The 27,092-nt window shown below is 45.7% G+C and overlaps 1 protein-coding gene across 1 annotated transcript in view; it reads left to right on the plus strand.

Moving 5' to 3' along the window:
* The first annotated feature begins 9,123 nt into the window (after positions 1–9,123).
* Positions 9,124–27,092, plus strand: part of ODAD1 (outer dynein arm docking complex subunit 1) — a 361,856-nt gene continuing 343,887 nt past the window's right edge. The window contains exons 1-2 of the mRNA XM_069637358.1: positions 9,124–9,269; positions 10,796–10,872. Coding sequence (XP_069493459.1) covers positions 10,806–10,872 — 67 coding nt within the window. The 5' untranslated portion in view covers positions 9,124–9,269; positions 10,796–10,805. The remainder of the gene's footprint in view (positions 9,270–10,795; positions 10,873–27,092) is intronic.

The following is a 27,092-nucleotide window of genomic DNA, read 5'->3' on the forward strand; positions in this document are numbered from 1 at the left end:
GGTGGATTCAAATGCTTCTGAGCCTCATGGCCTCATGTGTTCTGGCTCTTCCTCTGGCGAGGCTAAAGATGACACTCGCACAACTAGAACTACAGAGCAACTCGTCTCAAGCTTCAGACCTAGGCTCACAAATGATTGCAATCTCCTCATTTATGGTGGTGGATATCCATTGGTGGTCAACTCCTGCCAACCTTTCAGTGGGAGCCTCCTTTCGGTAGTCTTCACCACAAGCCACAATAACGACAGACTCCTCCCTTCTGGGCTGGGGTGCTACCTTGAATCGTCTGGAGGTTTTTGACCTATGGACACCCAAGGACAAGATGTCTCATATCAATTACCTCAAGCTCTTGACAGTTTTTCTGGCATTGAAAGCTTTTCACCCTTCCATTGTCAGCAAGGTAGTGAGAATATGCACAGACAATTCAGTGGCTATGTCCTATGTGAACAAACAGGGAGGTACCAGGGCTCCGCCACGTGCGGACCTAGCCATCCAAATTTGGGAATGGGCAGTTCAGAACAATTTCTTCCTACAGGCAGTGCACATTCTGGGGCCGAACAAAATTGCAGCGGATTCTCTCAACCGTCACTCTGTGGCGAACCACGAGTGGAAGATCAACTAGAATGTTCTCAGTGGATCTTCCTTGGGGCGTGATTCTGTGGGACAACATGCGTGCGTATGCCTTTTCTCCTCTGCCCTTGATTCAGTGGTCACTCTGGAAACTCAGGAGTGCCAACAATTGCACTCTGCTATTCATAGCTCTTTGATTGCCAGCCAAGTTCTGATTCTCGGAACTTCAACATCTGTCAATACAATCAGGTCGCCGCAGACCCCCAATCTTCTGTACCAGAAAAATAAACAGGTGTGGCATCCCTCGCCACAATCCTTCAGTTTAGCAGCATGGTTTCTGTGGCCATGGGCACCCACATTTTGGCATGAAGAACTTATTTGTCTGCTCTGTCACAAACCCGTTGAGTGGCCTGCTTCGTAGCGGTTACTTCGGCCAGAAGAACTGAGTTACAAGCCCTCTCTATCTTGGTTTTTCGTAAGGACATGGTGGTGCTCTTCCTTCCTTCCTTCCTTCCTTCCTTCCTTCCTTCCTTCCTTCCTTCCTTCCTTCCTTCCTTCCTTCCTTCCTTCCTTCCTTCCTTCCTTCCTTCCTTCCTTCCTTCCTTCCTTCCTTCCTTCCTTCCTTCCTTCCTTCCTTCCTTCCTTCCTTCCTTCCTTCCTCAGATGCAGAAAGAGTCCTCCATAACTTGGACGTTAGGAGGGCACTGAAGTTTTACCTACAAAGAACAAGCGACTTCAGAGGCTCTTCCCAATTGTTTGCTACCTTTGGGAATCCGAAAGGAACCTCTGCCTCCAACACTTGCTTCTCGCGTTGGATTTCTTCATGTATTTCGGAATCTTATCCGGTACAAGGCCTGCAAGTCCCAAAGTGCATCCATGCACATCTAGTGCGAGGGGAAAGCAGCAGCTGTTGCTTTTCAGACCTATGTTCCATGGGAGGGCATTGCCAAAGCAGCTACATGGGCATCACCTTCGGCTTTCTGTAAGCGCTATTGCCTTGATCTCAGTTCCCGGGCTGATGCCCAGTTTGGCCAGGCAGTGCTCAAAAACCTTGTTCTGTAAGTGGTTTGCCATCCACTCGTTTCATAGATCAATGCTTGGGAATCTCCTAAAAGTATGGAGGAAAGAGGACGGGACGTAGGAGTATAACAAAGTTACCGTAGTGACTATCTTACTCCTAGTCAATAGTCCCCTTTCCTTCATGCACCCTGCCGCCTTCCTCTGTAAAAGGTTCTCTCTATTTGCTAAATTGTCCTTCGACTTTGGCGATGGAAAAGGACTGAGCGCGATGCGCTGGGCAGGGCTCGGGAAGGCAGGGCTAATGCCACGCCCGGTTGCCCCATGTAAAAATTAAAGGACAATAATATTTTTTATGCTTCAAAAACTGTTCCGGTCCCTTAGGACGGAATGTCCCAAAGTATGTACTATGGACTAGGAGTAAGATGCTCACTACGGTGAGTAACTTTGTTAAACATAAACTGTAATGGAGCCCATTTTTCGTAGCTCACTAAATGACTGATCTAGAAGTGTTGGGCTTTTTCCAGATATGCACGGCCATTCTCACTGTGCTGCAGCATTATCATGCTGATGGGACACATGTTAACCTTCCTTACGATTGATGGACAGACGCCGATCTGCCACAGTATCATGAAGGATACCCTTATTCTCACACTATCAACAGTTAAATGGGTGAGCAAGTTCTGAAGTGTAGTTCTATCCTGCAAATACTTTTCTTTTAACCACACCCGCGTGTTTTGGGGGTGCACACTGAGGGCAGCCATTACCGTCTATTTGGTATGCCATGCAAGTGCAAAGTACCCTTAATGTTTGCTGTGGTCGAGGGGAAGAAGTGTAGCATCTTGACGCTGAAGAGAAGTTGGTGGGGGTATAGTCAGAAATAGGCTCAAGAGATTCGGTAAAGAAGCCGGTATAAGCCACCTCCCATCACCTTGCAACTTAGTCACACATGCCTGTTTGTTGTTAATACACATTTTTTTGTATTGGCCAATGTGCTGGGAGGCAGCGATACATAAAATCATAGGAATAAAGCATAGTTTTGTCCTGAGTAAATGTGCAGGTTAAGTCCTCGGCCAGTTCCCCTATACTACCGAAGTCCTGCCTGAATTTTCATTTTAGGTTATTCGTACCTATTGTATAATGTTTATAGGCAAAGTATTAACATAGAGGGTTTTGCTGTAACAGAGTCTTTATTTTATATTTCGTTAAATACCTGAGCTAAGAAAAGGTGCATCCTGCTAACTATTGGCTTTTTTTTTTTGCACTGACTGCATACTATGGGTGTTTTCGTGGCTAATCTTCTCCAGAGAAATAATTGTGGCATGCCGCAGAGCTGTTTGTATTGCAAATAGAATTATTACAACTAATAATGGAAGAGGATAATAATATAATATTAGTGAGGAGGATTGAACTGAGAGCTCCTGTAGCTGCTCTCCCCATCGTTGAAGATCCGGGTTCACTGAGGTTCTGGCAGCCATGCTGGCCTGACCAAATATGAGCCTTCTTTCAGCCCAAGATGCCTGCATGCTTTGGGGACCGAGCATGCCTGTGCAGCCCTGCTGAATGACTAGGAGACATCTAGTGGCAAATCAATAGACTGCATTTCACACAGGCGTATCAGCTGTGTATTAGAGATAGTTTGGGACCAAAATAGTGGCAATATGTAATAATGATGAAGCAACCGATTCAGGTGAGAGATTGATATGTCCAAATATTTTTTGTGAAGTACAGTACCAATCAGTGATGTGGTACATCAATGAAAAAACATACTTAGACGAGTATAATTATATAAATAACCATGATACTAGAATATATGGGGAAAGTGCTGGATAGTGGGCTAAACGTAGCATTGTTCTCATGTGTGTTATATCCGCCCTGCGTCCCGCAACGCGGTGACGCAGGGCGTCTCAATAAAAGCCCCGCCCCCGCGGACGGGCAGCAGTTCCAGGTACAGTAACGAACCGAGTGTGGCGTGTCTCATTTTGCTCGCGCTGGAGCTGCGCCACTGTGGCCTACTGACAAGGCCCTGCGTGTTCTGTCTCCCTTCGTGCCGAGGCGCGGAGACAGGACATAACAATGGCGATGAGGGAAACGGAACCCAGCACACGTGCTCGACGCTCTGCCAGCTGTTGCTGACTCACCGCGATACGCAAAATTTTTGGACACCCACGAAAAAAAAGAAAATCTCTCTTCCTCTCTCCTCCTTCCATGCCAATCGAGCTGATCTTCAACACGGGCCACCGTCGGCTGGAGGGGACACACACTCCCTAAGGGCACCCATAGTGAAGTGCAACAACCACACATCGCCTTCCAGGAGTCAGAGGCGCCACGGCACAGCGTGGGAGGCCTTCACACTTGCTCCAGATTCGGATGTTCAAGGCTACCGCACGTGGTGCCAGCTGTCCATCCACCACAGTTTGAGACTTTGAACCGAGGAGGGGCACGGTCACCTGAGGACAGGCATTAAGGTGAGGCGTGCATACCCCATTAAGACATGGTGAGGCCCTGCCATGGCGAATGGCACGTCCACCCCCAGGCCCGGCACGCCTTCTAGAATTGCGGCCAATCTGTCAATGTCATCACCACAACCTCGCCCACATGGGAACTCCTCTGCAATGATTCAGCCGTTGGATCCATTTATGGACCCATCATCTGTTGGCCCCCGGTGGCAACTATGGATCAAAAAATTCAAAATGGCGATGGAATGCAAGGACATAACCACTGACAGGAAGATGAGATCGCACCTGTTGCTAAACGTGGGGGACGAGGTACTACGTATCTTTAACTGGTTAACCATTGATGATGGCCAGGACATCTACCAGCAAGCGAAGGATGCCCAGACGGCTCATTTTCTCCCACAGCTCAACCCTGATTATGAAACTTTTATATTCTGCACCACTATTCAGAGAGAAGAGGAGACCTTGGATGCCTACCATACCCGACTGAGGAAGCTGGCAATATCGTGTGCGTTCACGAATGTCGAGAAAGAAATCCGGAGACAGTTCATCAATGGCATCCATTCGGAGAAACTGAGAAGGATGGTACTGAGTGAGAAGGGCATCTCCCTAACACGCATTTTGGAATTGGGTTGTTAAAGAGAACTGGCACATACCAGGGCCGCCAACATGGGAGCGACTCTTCCAAAACTACAGCCTGGCCTCACGACAGCAATGGTGGCCCATGTCACCAACAGACAGCCCGCAAGGGATGAGGCTGGCGGCAACTACGCACAAGCTAGGTGGCAGCCACGAATCCCGGGGCCCACGGAATGTGGATGGTGTGGTGGACCGCGACATGGACGGCAAAACTGCCCCGTGCAAGGAACATGTGGGGCATGTGGCAGAAAGGACCACTATGCTAACGTGTGCCGGTCATCGGGCGCCCCACTGCTGCCCCTGAATACTCCCCAAGAGAAGAGCGGGACCAAGAAAAAGAAGCAAGCTAATGCAAGGCGAGTCGAAAGGACAAACTCTTCGACTGAGGAAGAAGGGGATGACATCACAGGGACCCAACATGAATCCGGCAGGGAATAGTGTAAAAAAAGGGAGAAAAGTCTACCTGGTGTCAGCCCTGGATCAGGGACATGCGACGCAAAGACAAAGGCTCCGGAGGCGCAAATGCCAGGTCACTCTTCAAAACCACCAGGTATGGATGACCATTGACACGGGAGCGTCCGTAAATGTTATGCCCACAAGCACATTCCAAACACTGCAACCACAACCAGATCTGAAGAACACAGACACTTTATTGTTTGCATATGGCTGTAGGAAACCCCTACCGGTGGTTGGCAGATGCCGCACCACCCTCAGCCATGGCGAAAAAGGCTGCCATCAAAAATCTACGTCGTAAATGCGGGGATCGAATGCCTTCTGAGTGGGGATGCGGCTGAAGACCTAGGGCTAGTCAAGTTCGTCTGTCACGTGAAGGAAGCACAAGAGGTCGAGAAGATCCTGGCACAGTATCCCAACCTACAAAACGGGATAGGGTGTTTGAAAGGAAAGAAAATCAAGCTCCACATAGACGAGTCGGTCCAGCCAAAGGCCGTAAGACACAGGAGAACCTCGTTCCACATGCGTGAACAAGTGGAGAAAGAACTAAAAGCATTGGAAGAAGCAGGCATAATAGAAGAGGTAACTGGGCCGACGCCATGGGTTTCCCCGATGGTGGTCACAAAAAAACCCAAACAGCCGGGAAAAGTCTGGATTTGTATCGACATGCGTCTACCGAACACTGCAATCAAGCAGGAGCGCCATATCACACCTACACTTGACGAAATCGTGGCTGATCTCACCGGGTCACGAGTCTTCTCCAAGGTTGATCTGAAAGCAGGATACCACCAGCTCAAGATGCATAAGGACTCTCGATACATAACCACTTTCTCGACACACCTGGGATTACGGAGATATAAACGCCTAAGCTTTGGGATCTCGTCGGCTGCCGAAGTTTTTCAACAGACTATTCAGGAGGTCATCCGGGACATACCAGGTGTCCTAAACGTGAGTGACTATATCCTGATCCACGCTCAGGTCAGAGAAGAACACTTGAGGAGACTGCAGACGCTCCTGGGCAGACTAGAAGACGCTGGGTTAACTATTCACAAAGAAAAATGTGAATTCTTCAAAACGGAAATATCTTTCTTTGGCTACAAGTTCAGCAGCACTGGCATCTCCCCGGACCCCCAGAAGGTTGCCGACATACAGGCTGCGAGTCCGCCGATGACACCTACCGAAGTGTGCAGCTTCCTGGGGATGGCCACGTACTGTGGGAGGTTCATCCTTAACTTGGCCACTCTCTCTGAACCCCTGCGAGAACTTACCAAGCTTAACACAAAGTGAGAATGGGGGCAGGCGTGTCAGGAGGCTTTTGAAAACATCAAAGAGTCGCTGTCCATCGACACAAAGATGGCCTACTACGACACCGAACTCCCAACGGAACTATTTGTGGATGCGAGCCCTCTCGGCCTAGGGGCCATCCTCATGCAGGTCACCAAAGAAGGGGAGAAGAGACCCATTGCATACGCGTCAAGAGCCCTCACAATGACAGAGCAGTGATACTCGCACATTGAGAAGGAGGCAATTGCCGTACTGTGGGGGTGTCGTCATTTCGACCTCTATCTCTATGGCAGAAGATTCACGGCAGTTACGGATCACAAACCCCTGTTGCCTATCTTCATGGGCACATCCTCTCACCCGCCGGCCAGAATAGCCAAATGGCTGCTGCACCTCCAGCAGTACAATTTTGAATTGGCCTATCAGCCGGGAAGTGGAAACCCGGCGGACTTCCTCTCAAGACACCCTCGAGCGGCGACTCCACAAGAAGTCCAAGTAGCCGAAGAGACCGAGGAACATATCTGCCAGGTTGTGCGGGCCATGAGGCCAAAGGCTGTCAGCATCGAGGACATTGAATTGGAACCACACAAGAACCCGTGCTGCGACCTGGTGAAGGATGCATCATCTCAGGCGATTGGAAGTCCTTCATGAAAAACACCAACAACAGGACAGCGGAAGAAAAGGCGTTCCTCACGGGGATGTTCACCATACAACAGGATCTGTCGATCACAGAGCAAGGACTGCTACTCGGGGGAAATCGCATTGTCGTCCCGTCGAGCCTCCAGGACAGAATAGTGGCATTAGCCCATGAAGGCCACCAAGGGATGGCTCAGACGAAGGCTCGAATCCGGCACCGAGTGTGGTTTCCACAGATAGACGAGAAGGTTGAAAGGCTAATAAACACCCGTCTACCCTGCTAGATAACCGGAGCTCCAGTGGATCCAGAACCGATCCAGTCAGCGGAACGTGGCCTTGGCAGATAGGATGTGATCAACATCGACTTTTGCACACTACAAGAAGGGCTCTATCTCCTGGTGGCCATTGACGATCACTCCCGATATCCGGAAGTCGAGGTAGTTGAATGCACGGCAGCGGAAGTGGTAATTCCCGCCATAGAGAAGATGTTCGCAAACGCATGGACTACCCACACGAATCAAGAGGGATAACGGCGCACCATTCCAAGGGGAGGAGTTCAAACAATACCTGTAGGAACTAAACATAAGGTACTATCACATCATGCCAAGGTGGCCCCAGGCGAATGGGGATGTAGAACGGTTCATGAAGACACTCAACAAAGTGCTGAGGCTATCAAGAGCAAACGCCAGCCCGTGGAAGTTCGACCTCTACCGATTTCCTCAAAACTACCGGGTCACCCCTCACAGCACCACGGGTGTCCCGCCAGCTGACCTCATGTTTGGCACCGTCATAAAGTCCTCCATTCCACATCACCCCAGCAGGAGCCCAGACTGTTTCGACAAGGAGTGCACCGAAAGGAGGAGAACGGGGCCAATGCACACGTGTCAAGAGGAGGTCGAAGCCATCCGACCACCAGGTGGGCGACCAGGTGGTCATGCTGCGAAATCCAACCAGGTCCAATCTGGACTCCCGCTACGATTTGTTCCCATGGACTGTCAGTGAGAAACAAGGGACCATGATAACTGTAAAGAGAGGACGTTGACGGGTGACATGAAATGCGTCGTGGTTCAAGGCGTTGCCACGCAACCTGTGGACTGATGGTGAGTGTCACCAAGAAGATGAAGATCTCCAGTCGAACGAAGGAGACCCTGCTCACCTTCAGGAGGAGGTTGAAGTGGGTGACAGGACGTGGGAGCAGTGGAGCGAACCGGACATGGGTGAGCGGACATGGAAGGTGAGGCGCCCAGTGAGACAGTTGGTCCCAGTCCCAGAAGGGGGCGGTATGGCTTAAGAACAGCCACCAAGCCACCCGCTCGGCTCAAAGACTGTGTGGTAGTCTGCCCCATTAGAACTGTAAGAGGGGAGGCACCCGGGGGTTTGGTAGTTTAAGGGTCTGCATAATGGTATTTGATATGTTTAGTTTAAATGTTAAGTTAAAATAAAGGAGGAATGTTATATCCGCCCTGCGTCCCGCAACGCGGTGACGCAGGGCGTCTCAATAAAAGCCCCGCCCCCGCGGACGGGGAGCAGTTCCGGGCACAGTAACGAACAGTGTGGTGTGTCTCATTTCGCTCCCGCTGGAGCTGCGCCACTGCAGCCTACTGACAAGGCCCTGCGCGTTCTGTCTCCCCTCGTGCCGAGGCGCAGAGACCGGACATAACAATGTGCATTGATAGGTGCAGTGTTTTCACATGTGACTCGTTTGACTGCCGATAGTCCACAGCTGCCTGAGTGTCTCCAACAGCTGTCATCTTAGTGTGCTAAACAAATGATGATGATTACTGTTATGTTATCATCATCTTGAAAGCAAAAACAAGTTTTGCCTTACAGGACGAACGTAACCCGTAAAACCCCAGGAAGAAAATAACCCGCGAAATCCCATTACAAAAACTGAAAAGCATTTGTCCTGTGGTACTTTCATGCCTTCCCGCTTCCCATTAAGAAACTGTTGCTTGATCTGTTGCTTTATTAACCTTGAACACCGTGATCTAGCGCGGCCCCTTTGTGCCTCGTCTCTGCTTGGTGCTTGTTGATTGGCTATGGTGATGAATAGGCAAACAAACACTGAAACACAGTGGCCTCCTGCAGCCACTTCCTGGAGATGGTTGCTAACAACTCAACACCAGCAAGAAGTCGCAGCGTGGCTGAGCCGGGGACGGTTTCATAGAAGAAACCCGAGATAAAGAAAAGGCACGGACTTAATCGCCCTTGACGTCAAGGTAACCATCAGCGAAAATAAATGACATTAAAAAGAGTTTAATTGTGTTTTGGTAATTATCCGCGCATGCACGAGGGTTTCCTCTCAAATGGATGCATTGTTCTTTCCGGGCATAGGCAGGGTGGAGAGGTAGCGCCCACATTACGAATCGAAGGCGCACTCCCATAATTGCCGGGCTATTGTACATTAATAAATAAAGCGAACATATTCGCCTTTAGCACACCAAGGCTTGCTTTCTGCTAAAATGCTTCATTGAATGTGGAAAATCTCCTATTAAGAGGTTTTTTGTTGTTGTCAAAAATGACTTAATTGGAAGGAGTTGTAGTGGGGGGCAGAGGGGGCGTAGCATGTGGCCCCAGGTCAGTATCTTATCATCAACCCAAGCCTGGCGATTTGCATAAAAGCAAAGCGCGTTTGGGAACACACGAATGCCCACGATTTTAAATGTGAAACATATCTGCGTAGTGATTCAGCAAGAATCCTCTGAGTAACGGAAGTTGGCCTGTGCTCTTTTTATTGGTCACAATACTCGCTCTAACAACAAAAAAGCCTGTACATTGCAAGGCGAATGTGTACAGCCAAACGGGGCATGATGCTGTTTCCGTCTTCAGTTGCTAGTGCTGAAGAGGTACCTGTTAACAGGTCTGAGTTACCTGGGCTAGACCTTTGGCCTTGTCCTCTGGATCCGGACGGAGCACAGGAAGAATAACTTTACCAGCTCTCTCTTGTTCCGAACAGTTTCCTACACTGTAGATCACTTCGCGAGTTGCAAGTCATTTTTGGCAACTTGGACAAGGGATCACACACCAGAGACACTGTTCCAACAAGCTAAGGTGCACCTTTATCTTTGTCGTTGAAAGACCTTAATACTTCTACAAATGGGTCCCACCAGGACAACAGACTCAGTGTGGGCCCCACACACAGGATACAAAGTAAGCAGGGTTTATATGTTAGAAGTAATGTCTTTTCAGTGGTACAAGTTATGGTATGGAAAAGGCTCAATGCACTTACAGCGAACATCCATGTTTAATTGCCGAGTACTATATTTTGGGGGCGACTGCGAAGGGTTCTGATGTGAAATTGGTCAGATTATAATATTTGGAGGCAAGAAATAATTTCTCTTTTTTTGGAACAAGAGTAAGACTTAATTTGGTTTTTAACTTTACTGTAAACCAGCACTAGATAATTGTCCAGTATCTGCCAATCTCAACAAAGCTGCTACAAAGGAATGCCAATCCTTATGTTACAACGTTTCTGAACTGTGCTGCATCACCACCATTGCAGTCTCTCGTTTCCGAAAAGAAAGTGTAATTCCTCTAGGGTCACGCAATGTTTTGATGGTGAATTAAGGAAACCAGGAATAGAATATGCCCCCTTTTACCCACCGTCAAGCAGTTAGCCACATTGCATCCATGTGAACTGCGGAACCTTCAGCTGGGTTTCTCCATTTGCCTCTGCAAAGATCGGTGCTGTGATGAATGCCTGCACCCGAATAGGATTAATCTTGGTTTCTTTTTCTCTCGGCAGGAGAGTGAAAATGCCACGTGGGAGGGCAGTATCCAGCGGCCGCTCAGACAGCAGCGACGTGGACCTAGAAGGAATAGGTATGCCGTTTTTAATGTTGATCATTCATTTTGTCAGTTGTTATAGTGCCATTATGGTCCCAATGCGCTGTTGGTTGAATGCGCTCGGAGGGACCGAAGTACATATATTTGGAAGAATTGGTAGGTGCTATAATACATGTGTGCATTTCAGCCATTAAAATTATGCCAGGGTGGCCAAAACCCTGCTAGTCACCCCATGTCGGAGTGGAGTGTGTATGGGCGCCGCAGGGGTGTACTATGCACTAAATGGGGGGGATTGTGTTTAAGGAGATAGTTATGTCACATTCAGATGCCAACTATGGGTCTAGCCTCAAACTTGGCGGTTGTCCTACAGGAGACGGGACTGCCAGTATCTCTTTCATTTTGTTACTTATCCAATTGAATGGGCCTGATTCTCAAAATGTTTCTCCATTTGTTCCACAGGTGTTGAGTGGGATATTAGAGGTAAAACAACTCATTGTAGGCATAGGCACAGCTTGCCTATTCCCATGTCTTTCTATTTTCTGTAGATTGCTTTAATTTTTCTCCCCTCTCTCCGACCATCCTGGACATGTGGTTGGCACCGGCTGCTCCCACGTTTTCCTGCTGTGGCACTGGGGAAAGCACCCCTAGGGCTTAAACCCACTAGCAGCTTTGTTTGCCGCTTGCCTGTCCCTTCATAGGCAGGAGGGCATGAGACAACGCAATGTTACTCAGTGTTTTGGCCAAATAATGATTAAATGATTTACTGGCACATCTAGGATACAAACTTGTGACTCGGTTTGTACACAGATCGTTGCAGGAGGCGAATAAACCAACTGAGGTACTGTACAATTATATTCAAAGTATCTATTCGACGGGTCTACCTTCTTGGGTCCATATAAGGGTGTATACATGAGAAATGTAATTCTGGAAGGGAAATCCGGACTGTCCTCTGGACCCATCTAATTACAGGCCCATTACTAACACCCAAGTTTTATTGAAAATGTTAGATTGTGTGGCTTACAGGCAGATTTTAGAATATCTTAATTGTCATCATATTTTGAACAAGAGGCAGTCGGGTTTTAGGCAGGGATATAGTACTGAAACTGCATTACTGGACCTCAAGTCAAGACTCCTGCAGGGAATGGATAAAGGACAAACGGCGTTGATAATGTTATTGGACTTACCGCCGCTTTTGATCTGGTGGATCATGCTTTCTTATCACCAGCTTGAAAGAAGTTGCAGCTTTTTCAGATAAGGCCGATGAGTGGATACACTCATTTCTCTGCATTAGATCGTGTAGAGTCTGTAGTGAGTCTGCTGAAGCTGACCCTGTATTGCTGCAATTTGGAGTGTCTCAAAGAGCCTGCCTCTCGCCATCACTTTTTATATTTACATTTCCTCTTTTTCACTTGCTGGATGAGCGGAGTATTGGTTTTACAAACTATGTTGATGACCCCCAGTGTGTCATCCCGCTCTCTGGCTCGTATGCAGAAGATCTGAAAAAGGGTAAATGAGGTATATAATGTTATTCAGATATGGATGGTAGAAAACGGTCTTGCTTTAAACAAAGAAAAAACGGAGCTGATGGTGGTGGGAACTCCTGATAGAATCACGCAGCTGGGTGATAAATATAGGTTGTTTGAGGTGGCAGGTCATGAAATTGTACCAAATAGGAAAGTAAAAACATTGGAAGTTTATTTAGATCAGTTTATGACTATGGACCCCCAAGTAAACAGTCTAGTTTCAGCGTATTGCATCAATCTGTTATCACGAATAGCTCCTTATGGCTCAAAGACCAACTGCAAGACAATAGCGAAAGCAATTATTGGGTCACAAATAGATTACTGTTCCTCCAGCTGTCCTTCAGATCATGCTCCACCATCAAATCCAATAGTGCCTTAGTTAGTACATCAGTTCTCCTGCAGAATCTGTTATTGCTCCTGTCCAAGGTATAGTCAATAACCGTTTTGAAATCTCCGCCCAAGATTACGTTACTAGTCCCTAGATCCTGAACTGTTTGTGCAACCTCCCTGAAGAAAGAACCATCATCCACAGTTGGCGCATAAATATTGCAGAATGAAACCACCTTGCCCTGAATGTTCGTTGGTAAGGGAATACAGTTTCTATTCAGGAGCGCATGCGACTTATTCAAGGATTGACATGGTTTTGATGTCAGGAGGTATGTTACAGAGTTATAAGGCGAGTAGTATTGGTAATATTGTGTTGACGGATCACGCACATGTGGTTCTTGATTTGAGATGGGATTTTCCTATGGACAGACAATTTACGTGGAGACTGAATCCTATGTTGTTGGATAATGTTGATGAGATGGCCAAACTTTCAACAGAAATAGATTATTTTGTGGAGGAAAATTGTAATGGTGAGGTGGAGCTGGGCACAGTTTGGGAGGCTTTCAAATGTACTGTACGGGGTATGTTTATTAATTTGGCGAGAGGCTTGAAAAAGAAATGGGACAATTCGCAGTTGGAATTAGAGAATAAAATAAATGATTTATCACGGAAATTGATGGTGGATCCTTCACAGTTGTTTTTACTTCCGGAGTTGAATCGTTTGAAAAGGGAATTGACTGTGTTGATTTCTGACAGAGTGGAGAAAAGGTATTTTCAACAAAAGTGCACTTATTTTGAACGGGGTGAGAGGTGTGATCGTTGGCTAGCTTACAGAATGAGGTTGAGAGAGTCGGAGCGCTCAATCACATCGATTACGGACTCTGGTGGAATGACTACATTTGATCCGTTGAGAATAAATGAGGTGTTCATGAAGTTTTATAAGAATTTGTATAGAAATAAGACATACACTGATGCAACCAATGTAGATTTTTTGGGGGCAATTCCAGTCCCAGAAATTTCTGTAGAAGAGTCAACTTTGTTGGAAGAACCGGTAACTGTGGATGAGGTCAGGAATGCAATTTCTAAGTTAAATGTAGGCAGGTCTCCGGGCCCTGATGGACTGCCAGTGGAGTTTTATAGATGGTTGCCTAATTCTGCATTGGAGTTGTTAAAGGATATGTATGTGACTTCTAAGGCTCGGGGACTGCTTCCAGATACGACTAGACATGCAACGATTTCGGTCTTTCTAAAGAAGGGCAAAGACGAAACTTTGGCGTCCAGTTACAGACCTATAAGTTTAATTAATGTGGACAACAAGATCCTAGCCAAGGTTCTGGCATTAAGGCTGGAAAATCTTCTACCGAAACTGATAGATCAGAATCAGTCGGGTTTTATTAAGGGTAGGACGACGTCCAGCAATATGAGGACTTTACTGTGTACCATCGCTAGAGCGTCAGAACTTTCAGAAGACTCGGCGGTTCTCTCATTGGATGCCGAAAAAGCATTCGATAGGGTCAATTGGCAATTTATGTTTAGTGTTTTGGAAAAAATGGGTTTTGGTCATCATTTTTGTTCTTGGGTCAGACTACTATATACCAAGCCCACGGCGGATGTCAAAACTAATGGTTGGAGGTCCCAATTTTTTGATTTGGAACGTGGAACGAGACAAGGATGCCCGTTGTCTCCTCTTTTGTTTGTACTCAGTGTTGAACCTTTAGCCATTAAGCTGAGAACTGAGGATGGCCTGCAGGGTATTGATGGTTGGGGTTTGAAACAAAAAGCTTGGCTATATGCTGATGACTTGCTGTTGGTCCTTAGGAATCTTGCTGAATCGTTACCTGTGCTTATGAATATTCTGGAGGTCTTTCATCGGTGCTCTGGGTACAAGATTAATTGGGCGAAATCGGAAGTTCTACCCCTTGTCCCACTATGTGACAAACAATTGGTTACTGGGTTGGGCTTCAAGTGGTGTGCGGAGAGGTTAATGTACCTGGGTGTTTGGATTTTGCCAACAATTGCAGACTTTGTGAGAGTGAATATGAATGTGGTCTGTGCTGCTTTCAAATCAGATCTGGATAGATGGTCCTTGCTTCAACTTTCCCTTTGGGGGAAGGTGAATGCTTTAAAGATGGTGTCAACTCCCAGAGTAAACTATGTTTTAAGTATGGTTCCGTTGGAAATTGAGAAAAGGTATTGGCGGGAACTGGATAGGCTTATGCAGGGTTTCTTGTGGGATCATAAACCTCCGCGCCTGAGGATAAGTAAACTGCAGTTGCCCTTGTCGAAAGGCGGGCTAGGGGTGCCAGACTTCAGGGCATATCATCTGGCCTTCATGGCCCGTACCTTATTTGCATGTATTAAATCAGATGGTACGGATTGGTTTGGTGCGGAATCTAGTCATGTGAGTCCGTTGTCACCCCGGGCTTTATTAACGAGTCAGCCATGCAGACGGAGGTTGGAGAATCCGTTGACTAAGAGTCTACGGACTTCGTGGTTGACTTTGAATGAGTGTTTGGGTTTCGATGCATTGAGAGACCCGAATGCTTCACTTTGGCTGAATCCGAGTGTTACATATGAAGGGAAAGTTATGTTCTGGCATGAATGGTTCCTTGCTGGGGTTCAGTGGATTGGGGACCTTTTTAATGGTATGACTTGGATGACTGCCAGAGAGGTCAAGTTGAAGTTTGATATCCCTACCTTTTGTATGGCGGACTATCGGAAGATCCGGAGAGCAGTAGGTGACGTAAATATGGAGAAAGGAGTCAATTTGGATTTGCTTGGTTGGATACCTGGGGTGAGTGGTTGTGGCTTGGTCAGCTATGTTTATAAACAAATTGTGTCCAACTACAAGATAAATGATGCTGTGAGACTGGATTGGAACCGAAGGATTGGTGAGGACATTGCGGAAGAGCATTGGTCTCGAATCTGTGAGAATGTGAAACTGTGTTCTTTGAGTCTGGTTGAAAGATCGCGGCAGATTAAGATTCTACATAGAACTTATTGGACACCGGAGCGTTTGATGGAAAGAGGAATGAGTGATAACTCTGACTGTTGGGCGTGTATTCAGGAGAGGGGCACCTTTGAACATATGCTGTGGGAATGTCCAAGAGTGAGGGGTATGTGGTTCGAATTTGATCAGATTTGTGAGAGAGTTCTCGAAGAGAGAATCCACTTGGACTTTAAGACCATTGTGCTGGGCAGCACTGATGTGTTGGAAGATTTGAGTACCTCCCAGAGAAAGTGGATCTTTCGGGGAGCAATGGTGGGAAAGAAATTGATATTGAGAAACTGGAAAACATCTACTCCTGTTACAATTGAAATGTGGATTGCTGAGATGCATATTTTGGCTGATATCGAAAGGGTTTTGTACCTGAGGGAGAAAAAGAGTACATTGTTCAATAAGATATGGAGTAAATTTCTTTTATTGTATTAGCCCTGATTTTAGATCTGATTTGACTCTGGGGGGGTTTGTATATAGTTGAGTATGTAGGTTAGAGATTATATGTATTTTGTTGTAATCATCTAATATGTTATTGTTCATCTTATTGTAATTTTGAAAAATTAAAATAAAAATTTCAAAAAAAAAAAAAAAAAAACAAATAGATTACTGTTGTAGTCTGTTAGTAGGAATAACAAATTGGAGTGCTCAAGACTTCAAGTAATACAAAATAGTGCTGTTAGAGTTATAGCAGGCCTGAAAAGACGTGCTCATTTCTTAAAGGCGAGACATGACTTACTCTGGCTTTCTCTTGAAGACAGGATTGATTTTCTCCTGTTGGTGATTACCCACACATGTTGCATGGGTGGAAGTCCTGCCTACCTTTCGGAAGTTATTCTGGAGAACGCAATCTCCAGAACACTGAGATCTAAAAATACCCATCAGTTGAAGGAGCATAGATGCTCGCTTACCCAGGTCAAATAAGGCAATTTTTTTGCAGCCGTTCCAAAAGTTTAGAATTCAATACCCCCAGATTTGAGAGTGGAAGGTTCCGTTGGACAATTTAGAAAGAAATTGAAAACTGTACTGTTTAGATAGGATCACAAGATATTTCTTTACTTCTGAGTCTGGATAGGCTGTTTTATTTGGATCTTTTTCTTCTGGTTATGTCTGTTGTGTGTTGCGCCCTTAATCCTACGGGTCACTTGGTGCGCAATAGAAATTATTAAAGTAAAGAAAGGAGGGTAAAATCAAAAAGTAACACAATGTAATGTCACTGGGTTTGTGTATTGTGACTTCTTCCCTTTGTGTGGCCTCTTTGCACCACATAAATGTTGAATAAAATGTTGTGAATTAATCATTACATCGATAATTGCGCTGGCCAACCTTGAATTCCGTCATTTTTATACACTTTGCCCATTACAGAAGAGGACAACCCATTGCAAACTAGTCTCTGTCCTTCCATGGAAGGTTGCCCAAAACAATGCTTATGGTTAATGTAAAACCTTATATCTATCCATCATGTTCTCATTTTTGTGGAAAGCAGACTGCCATTAAAAAAAAACAAGGACTAGCCAGTGTGTCGTTCAGAGTCAGGTCACTGTGATTTGACTTCCTGTGTTGTTACATCACCTGGATTAAAGGTTGCCCCATAGGGTGCAGCCCCCTGGGTACATTTAAAAGTTGGCACTCATGGTTGTTCCTTCGCCAATTACATTCTTGCTATTGATCCTGCATGCTTCTGTTATCAGGCATATCTTACAGCTCCTCCTTAACTTTCTTCAATAATTGAAAACTTCTTCCAGGCCTGCAATTAGGGCCTTTCGACTTTTTCAATTGAAATGTGTCTGACTTCCCCACCCCCTTGTAATTGTGACGAAAGCATCATAGCTTTACTTAAGAGCCACTTTTTAGTTTTAGATTCATCGCTGGCTGTCTTTCTTTGTTCTTCCATCCAGGGGTCAATAGCCCTGCCATGCAGTGCAGTAACTTTGCAGAAAATGTTGGCGGGGACATGACCTCTGAAGAAAAGGTGCCCCAGCCAAATGAATAGGGACAAAATGGTGTGCCATGAAAGTTGGGGGGGGGGGACAAACACCCATGTCCCCCCTAAAATTACGCCCCCATGCTGCCATGTGAACATGTGCAGCTATGAACCCCTTCCTATGTCGAGGATTTTGCAAAAGAATGAAGCCACTGGATGGGGCTGATATTCAGATGATCCCAACAGAAGCATCATTCTCACATTTGTCACTGAATATGTATTTTCTGGTCAATGACAGAGCTCTTAAAAGGTGCTAAATTATATCAAGATTGTTTAACCTTGCTTTCAGGTCTTAAGTGTGGGCCAGTGAATTATACTTTGATATTTAAGATCATCAATGTGTGGCTCATGTTATGCAACCGGGATGTTCTACAGGGGACATATCACCCATTGGAATTTGCATTGGGAAACATATTTTCTATCGTCACCTATTCACTGCAGCTGCCTCCCTAAAGCCTTCTAAAAGTCTTTTACCAATCCTGCACTGAAATCTTTCTTCTCATTGCGTTTATGGCATTAATGGTGCATGTTCCCCATAAATTCATTTACCATTTCCCCACTGTCATTTTGCATCTTAACAAGTCAAACCACACCAGATCAATGCATTTTTGTGGTTAACCTATAGAGGCAGTTTTTCCCAGATATAGACAAGAGGGCCCCAAACATCATTTTGAAATGGACCTCCGTATATCTTCTGCCAGCCCTAACTCTTCGGAATACTTAATTACTCCTGGTCCTACTCTTCCTCGTCACAGAACCGTCCAAATAGTTTTCTTTTTTTCCTTCTTAGGGCCCTGCCCCTTCCAGTGTATGGCTTAAAGCCTCACTGCCCCTATACTGCCTCAATTTAAAACCACAATCCTTTCTGGAACCAGACATCCCACTTGGGTCAGAGAGGCGAGTCGTAAGTAGTGTAAAGTAGAAGAGTAGGACTAGGGGTAATGATGATTACTGGTAATTATCTGAGCATTACACCACATCCCTCTGCCTTGTACCATTAGCTACTCTCTGAGCAATTCCCAGGCTGAAGATGGATGGTTGAACGACTCAGACCCCTGGATGGCTCCTAATTCCCAACACCATTACTGGAAGTAACAAGACCTCATTTTTCAGACATTTCACCCAACACCCCACTCCAAATGTGGTACAAATATGGCCTGGCAGGTCTCCGGCATTATTGTGGCGATAAGCCCCGAGACGGCGGGCCAACACCCCCAAGGTAATTGTATTGGCCCGTCGTCTCGGGGCTTATTGCCTTTAGTACCCCTGTCCGTTAGATCAGAGTATTAAAAGCGGCAGCATTTCGGAACAGAAAAAAAAGTCAAATAAAATGGCCACCGGGAAAGGGAAAACAGAGTCCATTTTCCCTTTCCATGGCGGCCATCAGGAGCGGATGCGCTGGGAACTGAAGTGTTCCCAGCGCGTTCGCTCCCGAGAAAAGAAGAAAAAAGAAGGTAAGTGGACTTGGGAGGGGCTAGTTTGCAGATGAGGGGGGGATGGAGGACGTTATCCGTGTCCCCGGCGGGGGACGAAGGCAGCCTCCAGCCTGGGGAGCCCCATTTCGAGCCTCCTCATTAGCTAAGGGGCTGCCACGCCCCCGCCAGGGAACAAACGCAGGCACGTACGTGCGCCCACGGGATTACACCATGGTATGGCTCGGAAACGAGCCAATCACGTTAAATGTATTCCGTGGATGCACGTACGCCGGGGACTAATGTTGAATAAATGTATTCAGGTCCGCCTAAATGGCCGCCCGACAAATGTCCCGAAAGGGCATCCCTTGCACTTCTAGCCACGAGGCCGCCATTCCCCTAGTACATCGTTCTTGTATTGTCACTGAAAGAGAACATCCCAAACCCCAGAGGCTTGTGCAATTGTTCCTCCTGACCACCTGCTGATGGAAGTAACGGATACTGTTTTACCTGGACCTGCTCCTCCAAAGGTGACTCGGAGGCTTGTCAGAACCCCTGTGTCCTTCTGAAATACGTCACCACAGCCCTTTTAACAACAAGGAAGGATGAATTGGGGTAAAAAACTGGCAGGACCACCTCCTCTAAACGATCAAATTTAGATGACACTTTAGGAACAAGTTGTGCATCACAGAGCAATACTAGGTGACCTGAGAGATCTTGAAGAAATAGGACCTTGCAAAAAGAGGGCTCCAATCGCCCTTAACTTACGAGCGTGGTTATGGCAACCAGGAGTATTACTTTCATAGTCCAGTATCTCAAATCTGATGACTCCAAGGGCCCAAAGAGAATATTGCAGAGTCTTTAGGAGCAAAGGTAGCTTCCCTAGGCGGAGGCCCTAAAGAAGTAGAATGCTGCGATTGAGCACAGCTCTTGCGCACCAGAACTTCCCACTCAGAACCTAATTCGCATGGTTCCCTGATTACCCTGATAGCTGTCCACTGATGTCTTAACGAAGATACAGACAAACGAAAGTCAACACTCCCCTGTAGGAATTGTAGAATCACCAGGACGGGTCAGTTAACAGAAGTAATGCCATGCCTATTGCACTAAATCCACATATGTTTCCAATGCCTATCATACACCTACTGTGTGAAGGATTTTCTGTCATTCTGAAGTGTAATAGCTGTTAGGAAAGTTTTCCCTTTTAGTAACTTTCACTTCATATTTTATGGACCCCCCCAACAAACATTTTGCTATTTTTCATCTTGTCCTGACTTTTCTTTTTTTAAGTGAAGTGAAGGCTTCAGCTTCACTTCACAGGGCCTTTAGTAGCAGTATTGGGAAACTTATTTTCCCTTAGTCTTTTTACTTTGTTGCCCATTTTGGTAATTTATTGTCATTGTACAATGCATCTTCCAATACAGTGCAAAGGTGTCTCTTTGTTTTGTCCTAGACATACCCCCAGGGAACCTTTGGTTACATTTAGATGTGGTAAGGAACAGACTGGTGACAGCAGTTGCTTTTACACTTTTTTTAAAAGTATTTTTTGCTTTAGCCTAAATGCGGCCGAGGGTACCCCTTTTAATGGCGAAAAATGGGCTACCTTGCTGAAATTGTGCACAGTAACCATTATGGCAGTAAACCCTTGAGACGGGGGAAGATCCACCACAAAGTCAGTGGATATGGGAGTCCAGCATTCAGCAGGCATTCTGGCTTTTTCAAATAAACCAACAGGTTTGGAGATATTTACTCCTGGCACACACCGTACAAGACTGGACATACTGCTTGACATCTGCCCGTATGGTTGGCCACCAGAAGACTTGATTTATTAGATCTCTGGTAGCCGTCACCCCTTTTATGGCCAGCTAAACGAGATGTTGAAGATTAATATCGGGAATGTAAAGTCGGCCTTTAAGAAAGAGCAATCCCTCCTTGATAGACATCTGGGCCTGTAGATCCCAGGAGAGGTGTATTAAGGCCATGACGGACGCAGTCTTGACCTCTCGAAGGAATTGCGACACAGTGTCCAAAAATGTTACATCTTGTAACAGAAGCTCTCCTTTGAAGCGGAAGCTTTGACAAACCAATGGTCATCTGGACAGAATATCTGCCACAGTGTTCGAACTGCCTGGAATATAGGTAATGAAGAAATCATATTGTGCAAAAAAATAAGCCCATCTGGCCTGATGTGCATTTCGACATTCCATCTGTTGTAAAACCTTAAGGTTGCTGTGATCGTCTAGATTTCAAAAGGATGCATGGAACCCTGATGTAGGTGGCGCCATTTGGTACAAGCCTGCTTAACAGCCAACAATTCTTTCTCTACAACAGAGTAGTGAGTCTCGATAGGGGTTAGGGAATAGTAGGGGACTGGATGTTCCTTTCCGTCTTGTTCTTGTTTGAGAACAGCGCCCATGGCTCCTGCTGATGCATCTGTTTCGACGATGAAAGAAAATTGTTGGTCTGTTGCCTGAGAATGGGAGCTGAACAAAATGCTGAATTTAACCCTTCAGTATCGGAACTCTAGCGAAATGGAATGTCTTTCTTCAATAAAGCTTTTAATGGAAGAACCTTGTCCGAGAAGTTTTAAATTAACTTTCTGTAGCAATTCGATAGGCCAAGGAATGCTTGGATTTCCTTTATCGAAGAGGGTATTGGCCAATCGAGAGTTGAAGAGACTTTCTTGGGATCCATCTCTAAACCTTTCTCCGACAGGATGACCCCAAGATAAGGGACGGAGGGAACTGCTATTAGACATTTCTCAGGCTTCGCAAACAGTTGATATCTTCTTAACCGTTCCAGTACCTCCATGAGATGCTCTTGATGTAAATCAGCATGGTTGGAAAACACCAGTATATCATCAAGATATACAATGACTGATATATGCAGTAGGTCTGCAAAGAGTTGATCCATAAACCGTTGAAATACGACTGGCGCATTTACCAGGCCGAAGGGCATCACACAGTATTTGAAAAGTCCAAACGGAGTTCGGAAGGATGTCTTCCACTCGTCGCCCTCCTTAATCCTCAGAAGACAAGCACCCCTTAAATCGAGTTTACCAATAATCACTGCTCCCTGGACTGCCTCAACGATGTCCTTGATCAAGGGCATGGAGTACCGGTCTCGTACCATTATTTTGTTATGCCCTCGAAAGTCAATACAGGGTCTTAGTTCTTCTGAGTCCTTCTTAGAGATGAAAAATAAGGAGGCTCTGGCAGGAGATTTCGACAGACGGGTAAGACTAGATTGTGGTCAAGGTATTTACGTGAGGCCTTTTGTTCCGGCAAGGTTAACGACTGCCTGCGTCCGAAGGGGACTATGGCATTGGGTGGAATGTCACTGGCACAGTCCTCCGGATGGTGGGGTGGTAGGTCCTTGGGGATCCTGTCTTCAAACACGTCTGAGTAGTCCTGGGACATAGAAGATATACAGTTGACCCCTAGATTGACCTGAGTGAAATATCTGTTTGTCATCATCACTTTGCTTAATCAAAGATGCTGTGATTGCGCATTCCCACAGGTATTAGAGTGTATCCCTGACAGCTTGGAAGTGTATGCCTAACCTTTAGCGTCCCACAAATTGCAAACTTAGTTAAGCTTGCTGTGGCTCACCTGTACCTCTCTTCCCATTTCTGCCAAATCTTAGCAGCCTTCTCCGGGCATCCCAGAGCAGTATAAATACAGAGTTCCATGAGCACATACCTAGCTACATCAGAAACCCATTGTGAAGATGGTTTACTCTTGTGTTTTCTTTCACACAGGTGTTTAAGCGCCCCAACTTTCCTCTTCTGTCCATGAGTGAAATTGGGTGAAAGTTAGCATGATTCTCACGGCCACCCTTTTTATACAGGGTGATGATTTCTGCTGAAGTCCAAGTACTGGGAACAGATTTTGTGGATGCAATTGCATTAAAAAGACATAAAAAAGGGTGCCCATATTATGCAGTGTGATGAATCCTATGAAACCCTGCCTAAAGTATCTTCCCGGGTGGCCAGGGAAAGGCAGACTATTCCTGATCTTGGGAGTGGTGTACTGCGGGAAGTTCCCCCAGGAGAAGAAAAGGGTCGGGGGAGGGAGGGATACCAATAGGATGAGACAGAGTATGTAACCTCTTCTCAAGAGGACATCTTACCAATACCATAGTATGTAATGGCGTGTTGCCACATAATTCCATTGTTCCACAAGGAGACCATCTGAATGGGAACAAATTCAGCCATAAACCCTGTGGTGTTAAAAGGAATAAACATCCTGTTATAAGCCAAGCAATGCATGCGGTTATAAAATCCCCTAGCTCATAAAAGCCTAATAAGAGGAAGTTCTATAATAATGGAAGTCTTAAGGCCTAAGATCCATATTCTTCTTCTGCACAGGAGACTCTCAAGAGCAAGGACGACTCCAAAGCAGCCTGGCAGAAGCAGTGACGAGCAAAGAGAAGTGACTACACCTGGTCGGGAGAAGCCATGGGTCCAGCAGTCCTGCAAACGCAAAGAGGAGCACCTGAAAGTGACTTAGAAGGAGCCTGAGACAAACTAGTCACTCGGGACGCTCTGGTGCAGGATGAGTGTTGAGCGCAGGCAGGATCAATGGCGAGCGAGTGAAAGGCAGACTGATGAGCATTACGAAAATTGTTACCTTACAAAAGCTTGCTAATAAGCATTACAAATACCAAACTGGTGTAAACTTACAAAAGCAAGCTAAGAAGTACTATGAATACCGAACTACTAAAAACATAGAAAAGTGGCTGATGTTAAATCAAACGTAGCCTAGAACAGAGTATATGAATCTGGGCAAACGCCAACAACCAGGTGGGGAGGCCTTATCAGAATCTCAGGCATACCACCAATACCCAAGCCAAGAGAACTTAAACAACAGGCAATATCATTGCAGAGAAGTCCTGAATTTACCGAAGTCAACGCCAATAGCCCTGATTAGACGGGAAATGAGTCGGCTCTCACTCGCCTCCATAGTGGAAAGGAACAGCATGATGTTGTTTAGGAAATTACTGATGGAAAATCGCCCAGAACTTGTGGGGGCTATAAATAAAGAAGCAGAAGAAGGTGGTGTGGCCATTTTGAGTAAATGGTACAGAGACCAAGAAGCGAAACTTGATCATATCCAATGTTCAAAAAAAGAGCTTATGGACAATCCGACGAAAATTCAAAAGAAGCTAAACGAGCTGGATTGGCTATGTACGCTGGACAAAGCAGCCTCATATAAGCTAACTTCACATCTGCCACAAACCGTTCACAAACTACACGAACTCCAACCATACGTAAAAAAATATCCAAACAGAAAGCTGAGGAATATTTTTTTAAGAGCCCGCCTCAACTTATTACACACGAATGAAATTTTAGAGATAAGAGGCCTGGCTATCACAAATAAAAATTGGAGGTGGACGATCTATTTGGGTAACTGCTACGGCAAAAATTCTGGACACAATTTTGTCAATGGCAGAAAAAGGAACATAAGTGAGAAATAAAGAAAGAAAGAAGAGAAATGAAATGTACAAACTTTTAAAAACCATTTGGGTTATGTAAAGTATAAAAAAATAAAAATAAAAAAAAAAGTCTAACAAAGGTTGCCAAACAAAGAGGGGAATGTTTGAAATCCCCAGGGTTGTCAGAGTTGTAACCCAGGTTCTGGGACACCTTTCAGTGTGGTTGTTATAAACTCAGTGCTGCAGCCAAGGCAGAAACGGGAAAATACTTTATCCTGACTATTATCTCGTTGTTGATGCAGAAGGGAAAGAAAGGTGGTAATCAGGCTGCCCTTCTGGGAGAAGCTATCCAAAGGGAGATGAGAATCGTTTGTAGACCAGTCCTAATATATCAATGTGAATGTCCTAGTCCCTGAAAGCTGCTAGCATTTCGATATCAAAGGAGACTGTTGAAGTTGTTGTTGTTCTACTGTGAAAGTTACCATTGAAGCACTTATCTGTTTTGGTTTTGAAGAAGTAGACGGGCAGGCAAGTATACCCATAGGTTAAGAAGTGATTGCCCAGAAGAAACCTGGTGAAAGAGTAAATAAGGTAGTAGAAGGTGCAGGTGCTGAAGAGTGGTACTATTAGAAAACAACATGTTGAGTTGTGACATTTGAGGAAGAATTGTGAAAGCTGGTTGAAGAAAAGTTACACTTCTTTGTACTGTTATTATTGAAGCAGACCATCCTGACCAAACTATTTGTTGCCAAAAATGTGAAAGCGTTCTTTATTCCAGGAGGAGTGAGAGCTTATGACCTTTTCATGATATTTTGGGAGAGTTCCTATTCCAGGAGGAGTTAGAGCTTAAGACTCTGTCAGGCTATTTCATTGAAGCAATATAACTTTGTGTTACATCGGATTTCCTTGTTTTTCCATGGAACTGTGAAGAAAACCCTTGTTTGGATCTGGGGAAGGCAAGTTCACCCAGTCCACGATAAAAGACATTGAATCTGTGAACAGGTTATATGTTGTATATATTTGTTGAATTGAGTTTCCATATAATACCTTTTTGCTTTGATTGTTTAAGTGTGAGGGTTAGATATCCCTTGGTTAGAGTGTTCCCTTTAGTTTACTTTAGCCAGGGTAATCCTTGTAAGGCTAGGGATAGTGAGGCGGTCATTCAACTTGTTTTATTTAATAAAATGGCAAAAGTTGAAAACTCTTCATAAATTTGTCCACCTCACATTTCTGGCCCCACACAGCACTCCGTTTTAAATAGGTCACCTGGGATCTTATCTGGACCTAACTTCCTGTTACTCTATTGGGATTCTATTGCTTCAGCAATCTCCTTTAGAATAAACACTACCATAGCTCTTGAATAAATGTTAGAATTGTTAGGATTACCTGAGGGATTTTCTGTTTCTCTCTTGCATTACGATCTACTTAGCCAAGCCTTATTGGTCCATGCCCATATTAAACACAAGCCCTGCTGAAAAGCATTTGTTTGATCCACATGACCTTTTTGAAGAATGTGATCTTGATTTCCTATCTTCTCTGAAGTCTTGTTTTTCTACTACTAAACTACCCAGGTGAATACCTTGCTCTCGGATGGGTACAAAATCCAGGTCTGTAACCGGATCAACAAAGCAGGTGACGGATTTTCCCTGGCACATCCTTCCTCTCTTTCACTACCGCCATCAATGCAACTCTGAATTTATGTAAATGCATCCTAGATCCCAACACAAGCATTACTGTTGTCACTATTTACAGGCCCGCCAGTGATCCACCCCGAATAGCCTGGCATTAGTTCCAACCTTAAAATCAAATCTGATTTGTTGTTGTTTTAGATGACTTTAATATCTGGTTAGAATATCACCCAAGTAAAGATCCCATTGCCTTTATTAACAGCTGCAATACCTTAGCGCTGAAGATCTGGCCCCCGGGGCATTCTCACTCAGGAGGACAAACCCGCTATATTATTTGCGGCCTCCCTCTTGCTAACTGACATTCTAACCACTCCTCTTCCCTGGACAGACCATTCATTCCTCCAGTCGTGGCTTGCCAAAAAGAATAAGATCACAACATCGGTTACTCCCTGCACTTGACTCTATGCCTGTGAGGGCTACGAAGAGAGTTATAAGTCTGTGCTCATGCCACTTTCAAGACCCCAATGCGACTTCTAGTTCCGCTGAAACTCGGAAACTCGGGTCCTTCCTCTCCAATATCTTTTTCTCTACCTGTGGTTCCCCCAGGGATCTAACTCTCTCCCTGGCTCTTCAACCAATATCTGGCACTCCTTGCCCACCGCATCGCCGCTCTATGCCACAACTTTCAGTGCTATGCGGATGATACTGAGCTCATTTCCAGGCTACCCTCGGCCTCCTCCTCTCCTTCCCTCATCTCTGACTGTCTGTCTGCTATTCATGAGTGGTGTGCCGCCAATGACCTCTGCCTTAATGCCAGTAAGACTGAGATTTTACTCATTGGCACTCCCACTCCCTCCTTCCCTGCAGCTCTCTGGCCGGCCTCTCTTGGCCTTCTTCCAGCTCCCACCTGCAAGGTTAAAAACCCCGGGATCATATTCGACTCCACAC

The sequence above is a fragment of the Ambystoma mexicanum genome, chromosome 1q (assembly GCF_040938575.1).
Source record: "Ambystoma mexicanum isolate Mex_15411 chromosome 1q, UKY_AmexF1_1, whole genome shotgun sequence".
Classification (NCBI taxonomy): domain Eukaryota; kingdom Metazoa; phylum Chordata; class Amphibia; order Caudata; family Ambystomatidae; genus Ambystoma; species Ambystoma mexicanum.